General features: G+C 33.4%; 1 protein-coding gene across 3 annotated transcripts in view; it reads left to right on the top strand.

Moving 5' to 3' along the window:
- Window positions 1-16,541, top strand: part of LOC123015755 — a 74,248-nt gene that overhangs the window by 40,914 nt on the left and 16,793 nt on the right. For 2 of the 3 annotated variants that reach the window (XM_044415670.1, XM_044415671.1), the window contains one exon: window positions 13,425-13,555. In XM_044415670.1, coding sequence (XP_044271605.1) covers window positions 13,468-13,555 — 88 coding nt within the window. In that variant the 5' untranslated portion in view covers window positions 13,425-13,467. Of the gene's footprint in view, window positions 1-10,061; window positions 10,170-13,424; window positions 13,556-16,541 lie in introns of those variants that run through there. The other variant, XM_044415673.1, reaches the window with a different exon arrangement.

The raw sequence follows: 16,541 nt of genomic DNA, 5'->3' as shown, positions 1-16,541 counted from the left end.
TCAGTTGATATACCGGGTGTCCCAGGCAGGATTAGATATAGGAAATTAACACGGAAAATTAGTTTTTATTTTTTTCCGGGTGCAGGAGTAACAGAAATCAAAATCTGACTGATGGAGTTTGTAGTGCTTGAAGAGGGCTATCTTATCGATATTTTTTATTAAAAAATAATAACAGTGTTGTCTTATTATTTAATTACTAACTGGGCGCATGTTTAGAAGCTGTAGTAGACACTTCAAACACCTTTTTTGTTGAATTTTTCGAAGCTTTTAATTTAACTTTTTATTTATTTCTACGTACAGTAAATACCTAAAGGGTAATACTTTTTTTTCTTTATTGGATTCTCTGTTTTCATGTTATGTTTTTATAGACATATTTCAATTCTACACATATAATTGGTTCTATTATTAAGTAGGTAACTACTAGAAAAAGGTATGTGAGAAATGAATAGAAAAATAATTGAGTTATCAGATTGATTTAGAAATGTTTTTTTGTGTGAATGTACATCTCGAATCCATGTATTTTAACAAAATTTTGTATCAAACTACCTAAAATACAATATATTCCCGACGCGACGTTTAAAAATTATGGTGTGATTTTATTACTTTTGCTAAAGCAAAAATACACATCCAACTCATAGAACTTTACTGTTATTTTCCACATAAAAAGAAAAACAGTTAGGTTTTTTGTGAACTAAACGAGTTTTTCTTCGATCAGTTAGTTTTCAACTTCATTACTATTATACGAAATTTTCCAGACTGTTCTGTTCCCATTTTCCTTTATTAAGACCTTTTAAATTAATCCCTGCAGGCACTCCGGATTCCGAGATTTTTTGCCTATCTGTGAGGTTTCACAAATGAATCATCTCTTGGAACATTACACGATTAATTGCTATTTATAAAATCTGCGACATTTTTAATTGTTTCTTTATTGCGACTAAGGTTTCATTAAGCAATGCCGAAAACGCGAGTCTTGGAAATCGAGAAACTTGCCTTTTAATGAATACTGCAGGTCGTGCACGAAGTTTACTAGAAGTTATTGGAACGGTTTCAGTTTAAAATAACAAAGAATAGTTTTGTACCAATCAAAATAATTTTAAATTAAAATCAGTCGTAATTAGGGAGTTTGTAAGAAAACAATAAAGTCGCGGTTTTTTCAGCTTCCCCTACGGTGCCAATTTACTCCCTTCCGTTCTTTTATCCAACTTTTAGCATTTGAAATTTATATCCATAAATTTCGGGGAGGTAATATCGACTACATATCTATCAGTTTGATCAAATTGAATCCGATTACATGTTACATTCTCGTTCGTTGCTTCAAGCATATTTTCAATATTCCATACTCTCAAATTTACGTAATTGATAAAATTCTGTTTTTCGTTCGTGCCTAATCCACCCCGACATATTCGCGAGATTTGTGCCTCATTCCTCCTTTTCCCCCTCGATCCAATTACCCAACGGCCTTCGAGATATAGAAAACTAGCCACAATGCAATCGCAGGTACCAGACGACAATAATCCATGTATAAAAAAATCGAGCGCCGATGCGGAAAATTCTAAACATATTTCATATCGTACCCCTATTGGAAGTGGAGCTGACGCCGGGCTCGGATTTACGGCCTTACGCTCCGGCAAACACGCCGTAAGAAATTATTAGATGATTATTATTTCTATAACTGCACTTAAACCGCTTTTGAACTACAAACAGAATCCGTTATTTGCCTTTGGAAAGGAAACTACCAACCCTTTTTCGATGCACGCAGGGGATGAAATATCCTCGGATTTTAAGAAACGCCAACGGGGAGTCTAATTAAAGCGACCGCAACTACTCCACCCCCAACTTTTTCATTCGACAATTTCTTTGCCAAACAAACCAATTCGAATCAAAACTAAAATATCGCTGGCCATTATTCAATTAACCCGGGCTTTGTGTCGCTTCGTTTTGTTCGACACGGTTTTTTTGTTGCTATCGCAGAGAAATGGGGTCGTTTATAATCGGAAATAATAATTATTCCTTCCTACCTAGATATTCTACCCGTTTATTACGCCCAGAATGTGTACCAGTCTAATTGTACAAACAATCGACAAAAAGAGCATTCACTGGCAGTTCGCTCTTTTTGTCTTCATTTTATGAGATCTCCATTTCTACAATCATTTATGTATGAACCAAATTAAATAACATTTGCTTAGGGAAACATCAGTAGCAACTAATGAAGCGTTTCTAAAAGGGAAGTATTTACTACCTATATTTAATTCTCTTTTATGTTTGAAATATGACCTTTAGAATAACAAGTCGTTGGAGTTATCGAAGTTAAGTTTGCCAACGTTATCAGATTTAAAAATACAGTGAAACTACTGATTACATCAGTGTTACTAAGTTACCTTTGCCAACACATTTTTATACAGCTACGTTTTGTAACAAATAAGTAAATTATTATTTGAGTTGCTCACATTTGTACATTTAACAATGGGGGGGATCTGTTTTTTTGTGTCTTTTTATGCCATGTTAGTTAACTTTTTCCCACAGAAAAATTCCAATCTTCTTGGTCCTTTATTTTACAAAAGTATCAAGTTTCTTGTTGTGTAGAGATATCAATTTTAACATTATTGCCATTTCATCTGCTCAGGCAATCTCACAATGAGTAATTATGAATGGATATTTCTTTAAAAAAAATGAAATATTAACATGTATTTGAGCAGTATAATAATGCCCCCCTCACAAGAAAATAGGTACATGGAAAAGAAATCGGGGAGAGGGTAAGTTTGTACAAAAATTAAAGAGTCATTACATTATACACATTGTTCACTCCAGCGAATTGGTGAAGTTCATTATTGACCTTTAAATGTTAAAATTTAAAAAAAGTTATATGTAAAGGACATTGATAGATAATAATCTAGAGGATCACCTGAAACTATACAGCGTGTCTCAAAAATAAGTTACAATACGAACTTATGTTTTTTTTTTTTTAAATAAAACACCATTATGTTTCTTGGTATTTTTGAATGAAACTTTTTATTACAATATGTGTGTATAAGCTAACTTTTTATTGATCGATTTTGTTCAGTTTTTGAAATAAGTTTCCTAAGTTTCCTTGACGAAAATATACTTAAAAAAAAATATTATTACACAAAAACTAAGACAGCTAGAATTAAAAAAAAAACTAAGACAAATAGGAGAAAAAATTCTGCTGCAAAGAAGAAAGTAAGAACTTTAAGGGGGTAACAGTTATGATGAAAAATGTAGAATTTTGTTAAAACATAAATTGTTTAAACACCATATTACCCTATTTTTCGTTTTTGCATCTAATAAATAGATTCTTAAATTGTCTATCTAAAAACATACTCGTAGGTACTCGTACTTTTAAATGTCTTAAATCTCTTAGATACAAAAAAGGAATTGCGAGAAAATAAGAAATATATTAATACCTACACAAAGTCCCAAAGGTGTTGTAAAATCACATTACAATCACTTGTGAAAAATTCTTTCCTAAAAAAAATAATACATACACGGTGTTTTAACTTATACGCATACATTTTGGAATTGAAAGGTTATGATCAATAATGAGTAAAAAATTTAAAAAAAAGTTAAATAAAACTTTTTTGTTTTTGACAAATGGCAATTAAAAATACTTAATTCCACCCAAATAAAAAAAATTGATTCACTTAGTTATGGATAGGCGCCGTATATACCGTGACGGTATATCTCGATAACTAAGAAACTTTTATTAGATTTTTTTCACTATTACTTATTATTTGGGAGAACCATTCCCTAAAATTATGTGTATAAATAAGACTCACCTTATATAGGTTTCTATTTGAAAAAATATTACTTTCTTTATTGCAATTTATACAAAATCAAATCATTGCACATACATAAATTTAATAGTTTCGTCATAACTATTTGACTAAAGATAAATAAATAAATTATGCGACCGGTTTAAATTCATAATGTAGTAACTGTTTTCATTTGTTTGGATTTGGCACCTAATTTTAAGTCGTAAACAATTACGTGGTGTCATGGTTTACATCCGACTGTAACTGTACTGTTTTTCTCATTCACTTCTGTTAATTATTTATAGACTAATTTGATTTTAACTGTCTGTTTAGAACCTCCATCTTACACAAAAACACTCTTCATTTTACGAAATGTAAAGTCCTAATTAATTATTTGACAACGGTACCTGTCTGTCTTTCTCTTGTTTATCACTAATTTCATCAAGTCCCCTAAGGGCAACTACAGTTTTTTAATCAGACATGGAAGATGTTTCGACAGAATTTGCTAATATCTTCTTTTTTATCTCAAACATAAATGACACAATTTATGAAGAGTTTTCACCTCACAACAGTATATAACCTCGATATCAGAGAACGTAGAGTTTCGCTTATTAATTTTTGGATCCTAATATGAAGCTGTTCTCTTGATTTAGAACTCCGGACGGTCATAGATTCTAATCTTGCCGCTGTGGCCAAAATTACAAATTAAAGCCACTTACTGGTACGAAATTTATGAGTGTCTTCCTCCTAATTCGCGACTTGAATCATTCGTATAATCAAAAGATGACTGCAATGACTGCATTGATGTGCAAGTGAACCAAAGTGGTTGCTGCAGCAGCAAGAGAGTATTGTTATTTCTTTTGATTAAGGAGACGTCGTGACATGTCACGGTAATCACGAATTACGAATGCAGCGTCGAGGCAAGTTGCTTATCTGGTTAAACATACTGTATCAATTGGTAAAGTTGGTAAAGAGATTCATATTCCGCGGATGCACTTGTTTAAACGTTCAAAAGATGTTGAGGATGCATCAGCAGTGAGTAACGAAGCGCACACGTGTACTTGATGTGTTTGAAAACTTTGCGAATTGTTCGAAACTGTGTAATTCCCAAAAACAAACTATTAATTACGCGATCCTCAGCAGATTAAGGGATGGAAACTCGCGGGCGTCATTTATCCTTCAAAAATTGAAATTAATTAATTCGAAGGCGTTGGAATCGTAGGTAACGAATTTCGCCCTTTTTAATTATAATTGATGCAAGCCGCTCTGACCCAGCGGGATGCATACCATGAAAGTAGGACGTGACTTCACTGATGAATTTATGGGCAAAAGCTCGGTTATTTAAATCCCAGTTGTGCGATTTAAACAGTGAATTAATAATAATATAGTTCGAGAAAAGTTTGCTTTTGCGATAGTTTTGTTTGGTTGTTGTTATTGTTTTGTGCCCGACTTTGTATCATGTTGATCAAATTGAAATTTAATTTCGGATAAAACAAAGTTGTAAAATCATAAATTCGTGTAGGTTTTATTAATTTATAAGTCGTAAATTTCGAATTAGAAGCAATGAGAAAGACTCAACTAGACTTAGGTAAACACTTAATTTTCAAAAGAAATTTGCTACAGTAATTTAATTCCAGCTTTAGTTAATATTCACCTATAATAATTTTTCCTATAATTTTGTTTTTTATGGTTTATATACCTACAGGTGGGCCAATATTCGCGACCCGGACAAAAATGCCACATTAGATAAGATACAAGGAACGTGGAAAAATGTTTAAAAAATTCTGTCAAAAAATTTTGGCATTTATTTTTTGAGATTTGATCTTTTTTATGTATATTTAATGATACCGATGATCTTCTATATGATTTTTTTAGCGTTTTTATCCAGCGTTCCAGATAATTTGTCCTTAGATCCGAAAGCGTATGTCTGTGAAATGTCAAATAAAATGACAAGTCGAGAGGTAAAATGACATGATCAGAAAGCTGATGATTTACCCTTCAACTTATCATTTTCTTTGACGTTTCATCTGCAGTTAGTTAAAAAACAGACATACGTTTTTAGATCCAAAGATGACTCGATTAGATTAGATTCACGTTGTGAAAGGAAATAATTCAATTTATATTTATTATTTATTTGAAAACTGTTGTTTCGGCTGCAACAATGGCCACTACTAGTATCATTACTTGTGTTTTACCATAAATTATTATCACCACAACCAACTTATTATGTTAATATTTTATGTTCATAAATTTAAAAAAAAAATAAGAAAAACGAATCAAACCTATTGAAAACCATTTCGCTGGAAGAGATTAAACAGGATATCTTTGAATTTTGATAAAAACTAAAGCAAAAGTAAATCAAATGATGATAGTGTCAAAACTATGAAGTGACTTCTCTCTTCCATTGACATCGATACGATTTTTTTGTTGCAACAATGTAATTTTATCTGAACAATTCCCAGCCAATGTGTTGCCAACTGTAGAATATTAATAGTCGCCTACTCTAATATATTATATTTTTGATCGCACGGTACTAAGTCAATTTTCAACTCCAAGGCACTCTATATAAATATTACCGTCCAATCAATTTAGTCTAATTTCAAGTAGATCAGTTATATTCTTATGGTCGTAAATGACCAATGCTATCGGATTTGACACAGTTATACATCATTTTGTCTGAAAAGGACAGATGGCGTCATTTTAAAGGGTTGGCCCGATAAAGATCGCAGTTCGACACAAAGTAATATTTTAATGGATTTATATAATGGCATGATAAGTGAATGGAGTCTTTTGCATAGATAGTAATGGGTTTCTTTGATACCCTTAAAGAGCTAATTAGGCGGTAGCCATCAAATGTACTTAGTTTGAAATTCTCATAAAATTATACAAAAGAAGTTCTTTCTTTAAGAAAGAACTTCTCTTTGTTCGCTTTTATGAATATTTTAAGTTGTCTAGAGTGACAGTGGAAGACATACAAACATCTATGACGTTACTATTAGCGACGCCAGGACACATAATTAACCACTCAAAACCAACCCCAACCTCCACTTTTTCAAACCTCCTAAAACTTATATGGAGTATAAAAATGATTGCTTCTGAAATGAAATAAAGCCGTAAAACTTTTAAAAACTTCACGAACACCGGGCGATAAATTTACATCGGAAACCTGTTCAGATGCATGTATATTTTACCTCTAAGCTTTTGGCTGAACGATTCTTCTTTTAAGCCACCTGCTTAATTATATATTTATGATTTTTGGTTATCAAAACATCGACAGGTGCTTATTTTCGAAGAGACAGCTTCAAATTTCATCCACACCCACCAAAATTGTAACGTGCCATCAAAAAATAGCTTCATCATTCCCTATTGTTATTTAAATTCAGTGGCATTTTAAGGAGCCCTTTGTAGTTTTAATTCAATGTCAATGTACATACATACATGCATACAATACATACATGCATGATTCAGTTGCGCTTATGACGTGTTATAAGCATATTTAGATTTGAGAGAAATTTTCAATAATCACCGACGTTTCGGCAGAAAGAAAAGAAGAACCTTCCTACCTTTTCTTTCATGACCCAACTTAATTACGCACCAGACAAAATTAATATAAAGTTTAAGTCAACTTCTCCCAACTTCATCAGCATGCAAAATTTTCGTTAATACATTAGATTGTACCGAGTTTATCATGAGAGCTCTATTAAATTCGTGTTTTGTATTTTAATAAAGTTGAAACAAATAGCAGTAATTCATAAATTTATGCCTCACTAAAACTGAAACGGGTTTTTGTGCTAGCGGTCGGAGGCCTACTCCTAAACCGAAGACTTCTCAATTGGGATATATTTCATAGGGAACCGATACCAGCAGGACCCCTTTGATCACTAGACTCAGTTTTAATTAATTACTTCGTTTCGTTACCAACAAACGAACTTATAGGTTCTGCATAAATGCCGAACACAAACCCACAACAACAAATTTGGCCACCACATAAAACAGGACGACACAACAAGGCCGTCGGCTTACATAAATTACAAACTTCCTTTTCCAAAGTACATAAATTCTTCCGAAACTGAAAGACGCGAAATATGCATCGATCTGTGGCCACATCTTAATTACAGTTGGACATAAAACATTACAATGTCTCAAACTCGAGCTGATCCTGCAGCTGCAGTTGACTAAGTTGTGTATACTTTGTATTAGAGCAAAACTCGCACTGCTGAATGGGCATCTACTAATGAGGCCACTCTTGTTAATGAACACATTCGCTCTCTCGCCACATTCTCATCTCAGTCTCCATAACAATCTATCTCCATATGGGCCATCTCCGCAGTTTATGACATTTTAACTTCAAAACTTCTTGATGACGAACGTTACCATCCATGAACTGGAACGGACAACTCGGTTAAAATATTCCATATTTTCGCCTTTGTTTATTCATCTTCTTCTTTACCATCAGATTGTTTCAGATGAAAGGACTTTAACGCTGTCACATCCCTTAAACTTAACCGTTAATCTAGCTTTGTTTTCTTAAGGGGTGGAAAATATATCTCTTCAAAGCGGCCCAGTCAAAAGTTTAGCATTAATCCTACAAATCAAAGTTGCAACTTTGATTCACTCTTTGTCGATTGTTGATGCAACTGTGCTGTTTGACATTTGATTGTGGACGCGCTTACGTTAAACAAATTACCCTTTTGTGAGTATTGACTTTTAGTGATCCCAAAGGAAACGTTTACGTATGCAATTTTGTATTTTGCGTACTTCTCATTCATAATCAATCTTTTCTTTTTGTTTTTGCTGCAAAAATTTGGCTGAATTTTATTCAGATTTTTAACAAGCTTTCATCATTAAAACACCAAAAAATTTAAATAATCTAGACTACATGAGAAAAAAGTTTGCTAGTACAAGAAACAAAGGCGTGTCCATAGGGAAGGAGTAAAGGGGGCATAGCCTCTCCTAATGAGCCAAGGATATTTATAAGTAACTATGTATTAAATTTTTTTTGCAATATTTTTATTTTTTGTTTATGTTGTTTTAGGTTTAAAAATAATTATGTGTATAGATGTGTATACCAATATTATTAAAACACACCTATCTTATATTCTTATTTTCGTTGGTCATCCCCCCAATTCTAAAACTTGTGCACAGCTTATGACAAGAATGTCATAACGTAGGTAGTTGATTTTTTCCACTATATGTATAGAACGATTTCATATTTTACCATCTGGTCGTACCAGATGTAATTGAAAAAAAATACTCCCTTTAGAAACATAAAAATCTTAATTGTGACAAAAACTTATGTTCAATATGAAAACTAATGTTTTTACAGAAACTTGAAAAATTTTATTTCTATTCCGGCTAAAAACACTATGAATCGGTTTATAGAAGGCGAATTAAAAATTAATTTCCTTTTAAAAGTTAATGCTGAATCTAAGCATCTGTTTGGTTCAATTTGGTCACGTGACCAATTAATTTGACGTTTGATTGCATTAATTAACTTGATGACGCTTCTATAAACCGGTCCTAAATGTGAGAAGTAGGTATAGGTGCTATACAGGGTGCCCGTTTTTCGAGCACCACCATGGAAATTTCAGTTATTATAAGAGATATGAGAGCGGTTAAATTAGGTCAAAGTTGCGCACTTCCATGCTAAACAAAATATGTTATTTTTAGTTTTTGAATTCTTGAAAAAAAAACCGGAAAGTAATTTTCATTTATAATACAACGAATAGTCAAAAATTGTCGAATATTTTTATGAATGGTCATCGCATTTTGTACACCATGAGTGCCTAGCACACTCGAGAATTAGCTTGTGTTTTATGTCAGTGATGTACAGTCAAATTTTTAAGTAAACTCAAAACAATCTTAATTCATTAATAAAATTTAAATGGAAATTTTCAAATGCAGAATTCCAGTTCTTTTATACCAAACAGTTACTCTTTTTTTGTGCACTTATTTTGCTTTTATCCGGTACATTTTTGAGTCAATACTGGCTTTATTTAAAAGAATGATCAACGATCCGCCTCTGTAAAAAATACAAAGCTTGATTACACTCCGGCAAATAGTGCATATATGGTGACCAAAAAGACTATTTCCGCTAAAAACATCGGAGCATTCAAATGCAAATGAATATCGGAATGTGTTGACATCATTCAGCCTTCTCCTGTGAAAAACAGTTGCTGCACTTTTAATCCCAGACCTTGAATAATTAGCAGTTTCGAAAAAGCGTTTCCCACTTTATTTGTTAGGGGATTTAAGTAGCTGTGACAGTTTTGAGGAGGGCGTCGACTGTTAGGGGTCCACATTGTAGGTGCGTTTCAGTTACCACAGAACAAAAAAGAATTAGCCACGACCATGCATGTTGAAGCAAGTAAATTAAGTCCGTGATCAAACAGGCGAAAGGTAAATGTGCTTTTGAGGTGTACCTAAACTTATTTATTAGTCGTACAGAGAAGTACTTTGTAAAATTGAGTTTGCTGCTCTATCTTTAAATAATGCACATAAAAGGGCATGTTTAATTAAGGCCGCGGTACACAATATTAGTGGTATTTGTGTGATATTTTGTTTGGTGAAGTAATTCCGGTTGTTGTTTCATGATAATAATAATTCTAATAAAATCTGTCATCGTAGTGCGCGTGAGCAGATAAGGGTAAGCTAATGTCAGTTAGTAACGCGATATTCTTTGACATGAAACAGGTGATAAAGCGGTTAAGGTGTAGTTTGTATTAGAATAATGCAAGTCTACGTAAATCTGAGCTTTATTCGCATGTTCCGCGCTCATAAAAAATGTCACATCCTGCACAAAACAGGACTTAATGGACTTGTTATACCGAAATTGGTTTGTGGTCCGTTTTCGGCACTAAATTAAATCTTGTTTGTTTTTATTTCGCACAGTCGACCGCGTGAGAGTTTAATATTCTGGCGGCGCAACTTATGTTTTCTTTATTTTATTACTTCGGAAACTAATAAGGAGGAGCTTAAAATGCAAAGCTGTTTACTGTACCACTACTAGGAGATATGGCGATTCTTCTCGCGGGAGGGATAGGAAATAACCGACCAATTTATTATTCATCTGCCGATGTTCCCTTCAGAGGCCATTAGCGGTGAATTTGTGTCGGATCCCTTTCATCCCCTGCAATTGCCCTTATTGTCAAATTATCACGTCGTTTTAGATACAAGGTGTGGGGAAATACCCGGCAAACCGCCATGCATGGCACATGACGCTTTGGTATTCAAAGTTCCCGCACCCCCGGCGAACATGAAACTCCACTCCGGTGTCTTCCGGATTTGACCCAAGTGTCTCGATATCCCCATTCCACTATGTTATGCTCGCCGCCAGGCTTGTTCCTTCATATTCTATAGACGACCAGTTCGTACATGATGCAGGCCGCCGATTGTTCGTTGTAATTGAAAAATTTGCATACTCTGGCGCATAACGCATGACTCCGGTTTGGTCCGTTTGACAACCGGATCTCTGAAAATATTTTTCAGTGTGCTCCGGAGATATGTTTACAGTATATCTTTGAGAAGACTGGAATTATGTTTTTAACAATAAAACAATTATAAAAGTAAATAACACTACGCATGCATTTTAATAAACTTAATTTAATTGTTAATTTAGTATAGGTAGTTAGGGCCGGTTTCAAAATCGTATTAAATGGACTTTAAAATTAATGTTGGTTTAGAATGTAAAATTTTTGTTACAATCCGTAGTAATCAGCCCATTCTAAACAACATTTAATTTAATGCTTCTTCAATTTTGTTTATGAAACTGGACCTTACCTAAATTGCTTACATAGCTATGATTTTAAAGATATTGCAGTTTTTAGCCTCTTAATTCGTCTTAGTTTAAAAAGTTGTGATGCTGGGTTTGACAAGTCATAGAAATCAGCAAAAAGGTATATGTATAAACTGGAATGTTTTCAACGAACGACGATATCGAAAGAAAAAATAAAACCAAACATGGTCATACAAGATTCCAAAAAATAAATGTAAAATTATTCCTATTGTTATTACAAACTGTCTATTAAACATCAAGAATGGTAAGAACATTTTAGTGATTGAAGACAATTGATTGGAGGAGTGAAGCGACCACTCCAATTATTGTCTGAGATTGATAAGTCCTTAACATTCGTAATTCTTATGACATTTTTTTCACGATTGCTTTTTGTTAATTTTTCTAATAAAATTATATGTATTACGCTGAAGATTGATTGAAGGAAAGTGTCTTTTCCTCCTTGGGTGGTCTCGGTCAGTAACTTCCACTGTGGGATGAAAAGAAACACTTTCCTCCATTGTAATAGTAATTTTTATCAAAACCAGAAACATATTTATTAGTGATTTTACGACTCTGCAGGCCTAAAAATTATTAAATAAAATTAATAAATTATTTAATAAAAATTGCTTTTTTGAAGAGCTACACCCACCTCAGGAAGGTTAGTACGTAACAAAATTTTTATCTTAAAGCGGTCGAAAATTGCGCCTTTCTGTATCTCTGTAGAAACGGTTGAAGTGGCTTTTTTGTAACCGTAGTTGAAATACTTCAAGTCCTAGGAGTTGAAATGTCCACAAGGGCGACTTGACCGAGTCAAATATGAGGTCATTTGAAGCATTTCACACGTTGCAATCACGATTTATTTATCAGTAGTTGCATGAACTACTTAGTAATTAAATTAAAAATATTTAATAATTAAAGCAAGTGTTCAAAATGCTTTCATTGCAGTTCCAAAGAATAAACCAAGCGATTTTGAAAACCCCGCCATTGTATTCCTGATAAATTCAGGATCTACAGGGTGTTTCACATAACTTTACGAGGCTTGCGCCCAATGTACGCACCCAAATATATAAAAGTCACGTAACACTAGATACAAAAAATACACTTCTAACTATTTAATTTTTGAAAACCCATGACAGTAGTTGTCAAACTTATCACTATTTCGCGAGGCGCAGGCCTCGTAAAATTATGTGAAACACCGTGTATATTATTACATTCTGTACGAATACGTTCTTTCAACTCTTCTAAATTTTGCATTGGAACATTAGTATAAATTTTTGTTTTTAAAAATTGTTAGGTGCCAAGTGTGGCGATTGTGAGGGCCATGCGATGCGGCCATATCTTTCGCTCCACTTTGGTGTACATACCACACAAATGGTATTAACTTTTTAAATCTGCGCTTTAAATTTCAAGACTGACACTTGACAAACTTGACATAAAATTTTTGTTTTGAATATTTTAATATCTAGTACATACCCTTTAAAAGCTTGAAATGTTGGTCGCCTACCCTATGAAATTGTCCCGGTTTTTTTAAAAGTATACATAGGGTTATGTATACTAATAAAAAATGTCCCTGTATAATCTACTATTGTTTGCAATTCTGGGAGTAATTAATTGATTCTAAAAACCACCTGAACAATGCTAGGAAGTTACGGCCTTTTTTAATCACCTTATATAGCTTTATGGTGCACTCGTAAGTCGAATTAAGCCAAGCTGAGCTTAATTTTATAATAGAAATTCAGAGTAGCGTATAATGTGTTTATTTTAAGGTGAAATATATAAGTTTTTGCCCGGAAAAGAGCACCCACCACACAATCTAGACGAAATTACCTCGATAAAACATTTGGCTTATTAAAAGCACTTCCGTTTTGTTCTTGTTTCAGGTACAAAGTGCTACAATGTAACCCGCAGCAATAAAGCTTCACTATGGATGTTCGATGGTTCGTCTTCTTCACTCACTTCGCTATCGTCCTGCCTTGTTTTTTCCACCTCACTGCTACTTTTAAACAACAAGGTAACATAAGTAGCAAATTGAAAACTATCTGTGCACGGCACACTTTATTCAAACCAACCAACACCGGTTTATTTCCTACAACTTTTGGGGTTTAATCGTCGTCGTCGACCCACAACGCAACATGCGAAATAATTACCCGTGGGACATTATCCCGAAATTTAAAAAAATAACCCGCCCATTCCTAGCCGGCAATACATTATCGTGCAACAATTTACATTAAAACAGTAAATTTCCGGCCGGTGGATCGATGTGGAAGGGCTTTAAAACGGTAGTGCGGGGCAAGACGAAATGACTGTATAATTCGGACACGTATCTTGCCCGCCGATAAATCGGAATTCTTGCCCCAACGTTTTGATAAAACTTCTCATCCACTTTCACGTACATTTTCGACGATTAATAGTTAAAGTTGGGCGCGCGTTGCATCCATCTTTATTTTCTTCGCCTCGACAAAGACGAATCGTGAGAGATAAAGTGCGTGAGATTATAAAATGGCGAATGCAAATATATCGGGAAGGGTCAGCTCTGAAGGGTCGTTTGCAATTATCGGACCTATATTTGTCTATGTAATGTTAAGGCGATCAATCAAGGTGTTGGCAATCGGCCTCATTGCCAGACAAAAGTGATGAGGGGCGATAAAGAGTTGAGTATTTCTCTACAATCCACATTCAAAGAGAACGAGCCGAATCTTAACAAAGCAATATACCCGAAACAGTTTCATTCGGGTATAACATACTACATTTTACACAGCTCAAATCAGTTTTACTTGACTTAATTTTAGGTAGATTTGCTTAATTTCTCGCATACCTTGCGCACACAATTTTTAGTACAAACAAGACAAAAAGATTGTTAGCAGTGATTTATAAATTAAATAAAGCTTACGGTTTCAGTAATACTTAATTTATGAAGATCTTTCCACTGTAAAATGTTAACGCTGTGATTTTTTCAGGGAAATAAACAGACGGAGTGCAGTTTATCGTCCTGAAATATATCATTTTTTAAAAAAGAGTTATAAGTTTACGACTGCAGCGAATATGTTTACGACTTCATTTTACAACTGACCAAATATTACGGCAATTACTCAGCTGTTTATTACTTTATTAGTTTAGAAATACCTACTTCTTAAAAAAATATAATTTGTCTAACTTTTATCCGTTCTGTTATAACTTCACGATTTTTTTCGAATAACACCTACACTGTGTGAGTATTAATAACACTATATATATAATGGAGTTATGGGTTGGGGCGTTTTTCATAATACAGCCTGTATATATATAAAAAAAAACGTTTTTCATATATATATATATATATATATGAAAAACGCCCCAACCCATAACTCCATTATTTTTTACGACAACACTTCTTAGATCAAAGTTGAACATTTTTTGTCATCTAGCGTTTGGGATAGATGCTAACTAAATTAATGCCATCAAAGTCCCATACAAAACAAATTTATGCAGTTTACAGAGTATCTAAGCCTATGGAATGGTTTTGTGAACAGGCTTTTTTCCCATTTTATAACAGAAATACACGCGGACGAAGTCTCAGGCAGACTTGATAGACCCCCTTGACACCCTCTATAATAAACTGTTGGACCCAATACATCCAATTCACTGTAATTTGTATTCAAATCATCGATATTAAATCATCTATCTATTAATATTATATTGAACAAAACTGATGTAATTCGGTTTTCAAAGTTTAAGTTGAAGACGAAGATGCAGCATATGAGGACAACTCGGAAGACTATAGAACCTCTAATGAAGTATTGGATCCAATAAATTCACTTTACTGTCAATTTTTTTTAATCACAAGACTAATTCTGTTTTAAATGCGGATAAAGCACATTTTTTAAATGATGTTTTTTTTCAGTCCTACACCTTGCTTACGGTTAGTCCTATGCAAAAGACCATTTTTGTAGAAAATTTTATAAGCTCTAATTTTGATAAGAAGGTAAAAACCGATAGGAGTGATCGTTTTTGAAATATAGGCAAAAAAACAAAAAAAGACAATTTTAACTCCCTCCCCCTCCTCGAGCTATAAAGAAAGCGTTTAAAAAAATTCACACTAGAATTTTTTTCCACCGATCGCCCGATTTTTGTCTAATTTGAGTGGACTATTAGATTTGCTATTTTTTTCATTTTAGTTTGAGTAAAAATATAAAATAATGCTAACTGGCATCAGTACTTAAATATTTGACGAATTCTGTTGACCTAATTTTTAAAATCTGAATTACCCATTCCTATTTACAAACAAAAGACAAGTCTAATCACTTTTATCCTAAAACATCTTAAGTGAATGAATAATGGATTTTTGTATGTTTTCATGACAAAGTTATAATAAATAATTAATGTACCTTATACAAAAAAAAAATATGCATCTTATACAAAAAATGCACAAAAGAACTAATTTCTCTAGCATTACTGGTGCAGTTTTTAATTTACATTTACAATTTTAGAGCTAATGCGTTTTACGAGTCATTCTAAATCTAAATCTGCTCGCTAATTAAGTTATTCGATCATTTGAACTTTAATTATAAAGAGCGATTTATATTTTGTGTGCATGATTAATTGATTACATAGGTATAGTGGAAAACTATTTGCGTTGTAAGCATTTTGTGTTGCATTATTATAGTCAAGTAGGCAAACATTTAGCTGACTACTAGATAGTAATTATTTTAATTAAAATGCCACAAAAAATATATCTACATATTTTTTACTAAACTACCATATTAAGAAATTTCCAACCTTTTCTTTTATGAAAACAACATGAGAGTCATTGGTGTTTTTGTATACGTTGGATCGCAAGCGCCTATTCGGAGAATAGGAATTTTTGCATGACTGCATTTCCCTCGTGTACAATATCGGATTGTCACATTTGCATTTTTGATCGTGTGTCGCAATTATAGCGGTTGATGTAAATCGGGGCATAAAACAATTTAAAAAGAATGATAGGCCATCAAGTTTGCATCACGCGTCAGATTGGAAAA

This window comes from Tribolium madens, unplaced genomic scaffold (genome assembly GCF_015345945.1).
Source record: "Tribolium madens isolate multiple individuals breed KSU strain unplaced genomic scaffold, Tmad_KSU_1.1 Scaffold_19;HRSCAF=116;Tcas5.2_LG9, whole genome shotgun sequence".
Lineage (NCBI taxonomy): Eukaryota > Metazoa > Arthropoda > Insecta > Coleoptera > Tenebrionidae > Tribolium > Tribolium madens.
The sequence above is the reverse complement of the archived record's forward strand: the minus strand, read 5'-3'. Positions and strand labels throughout refer to the sequence as shown.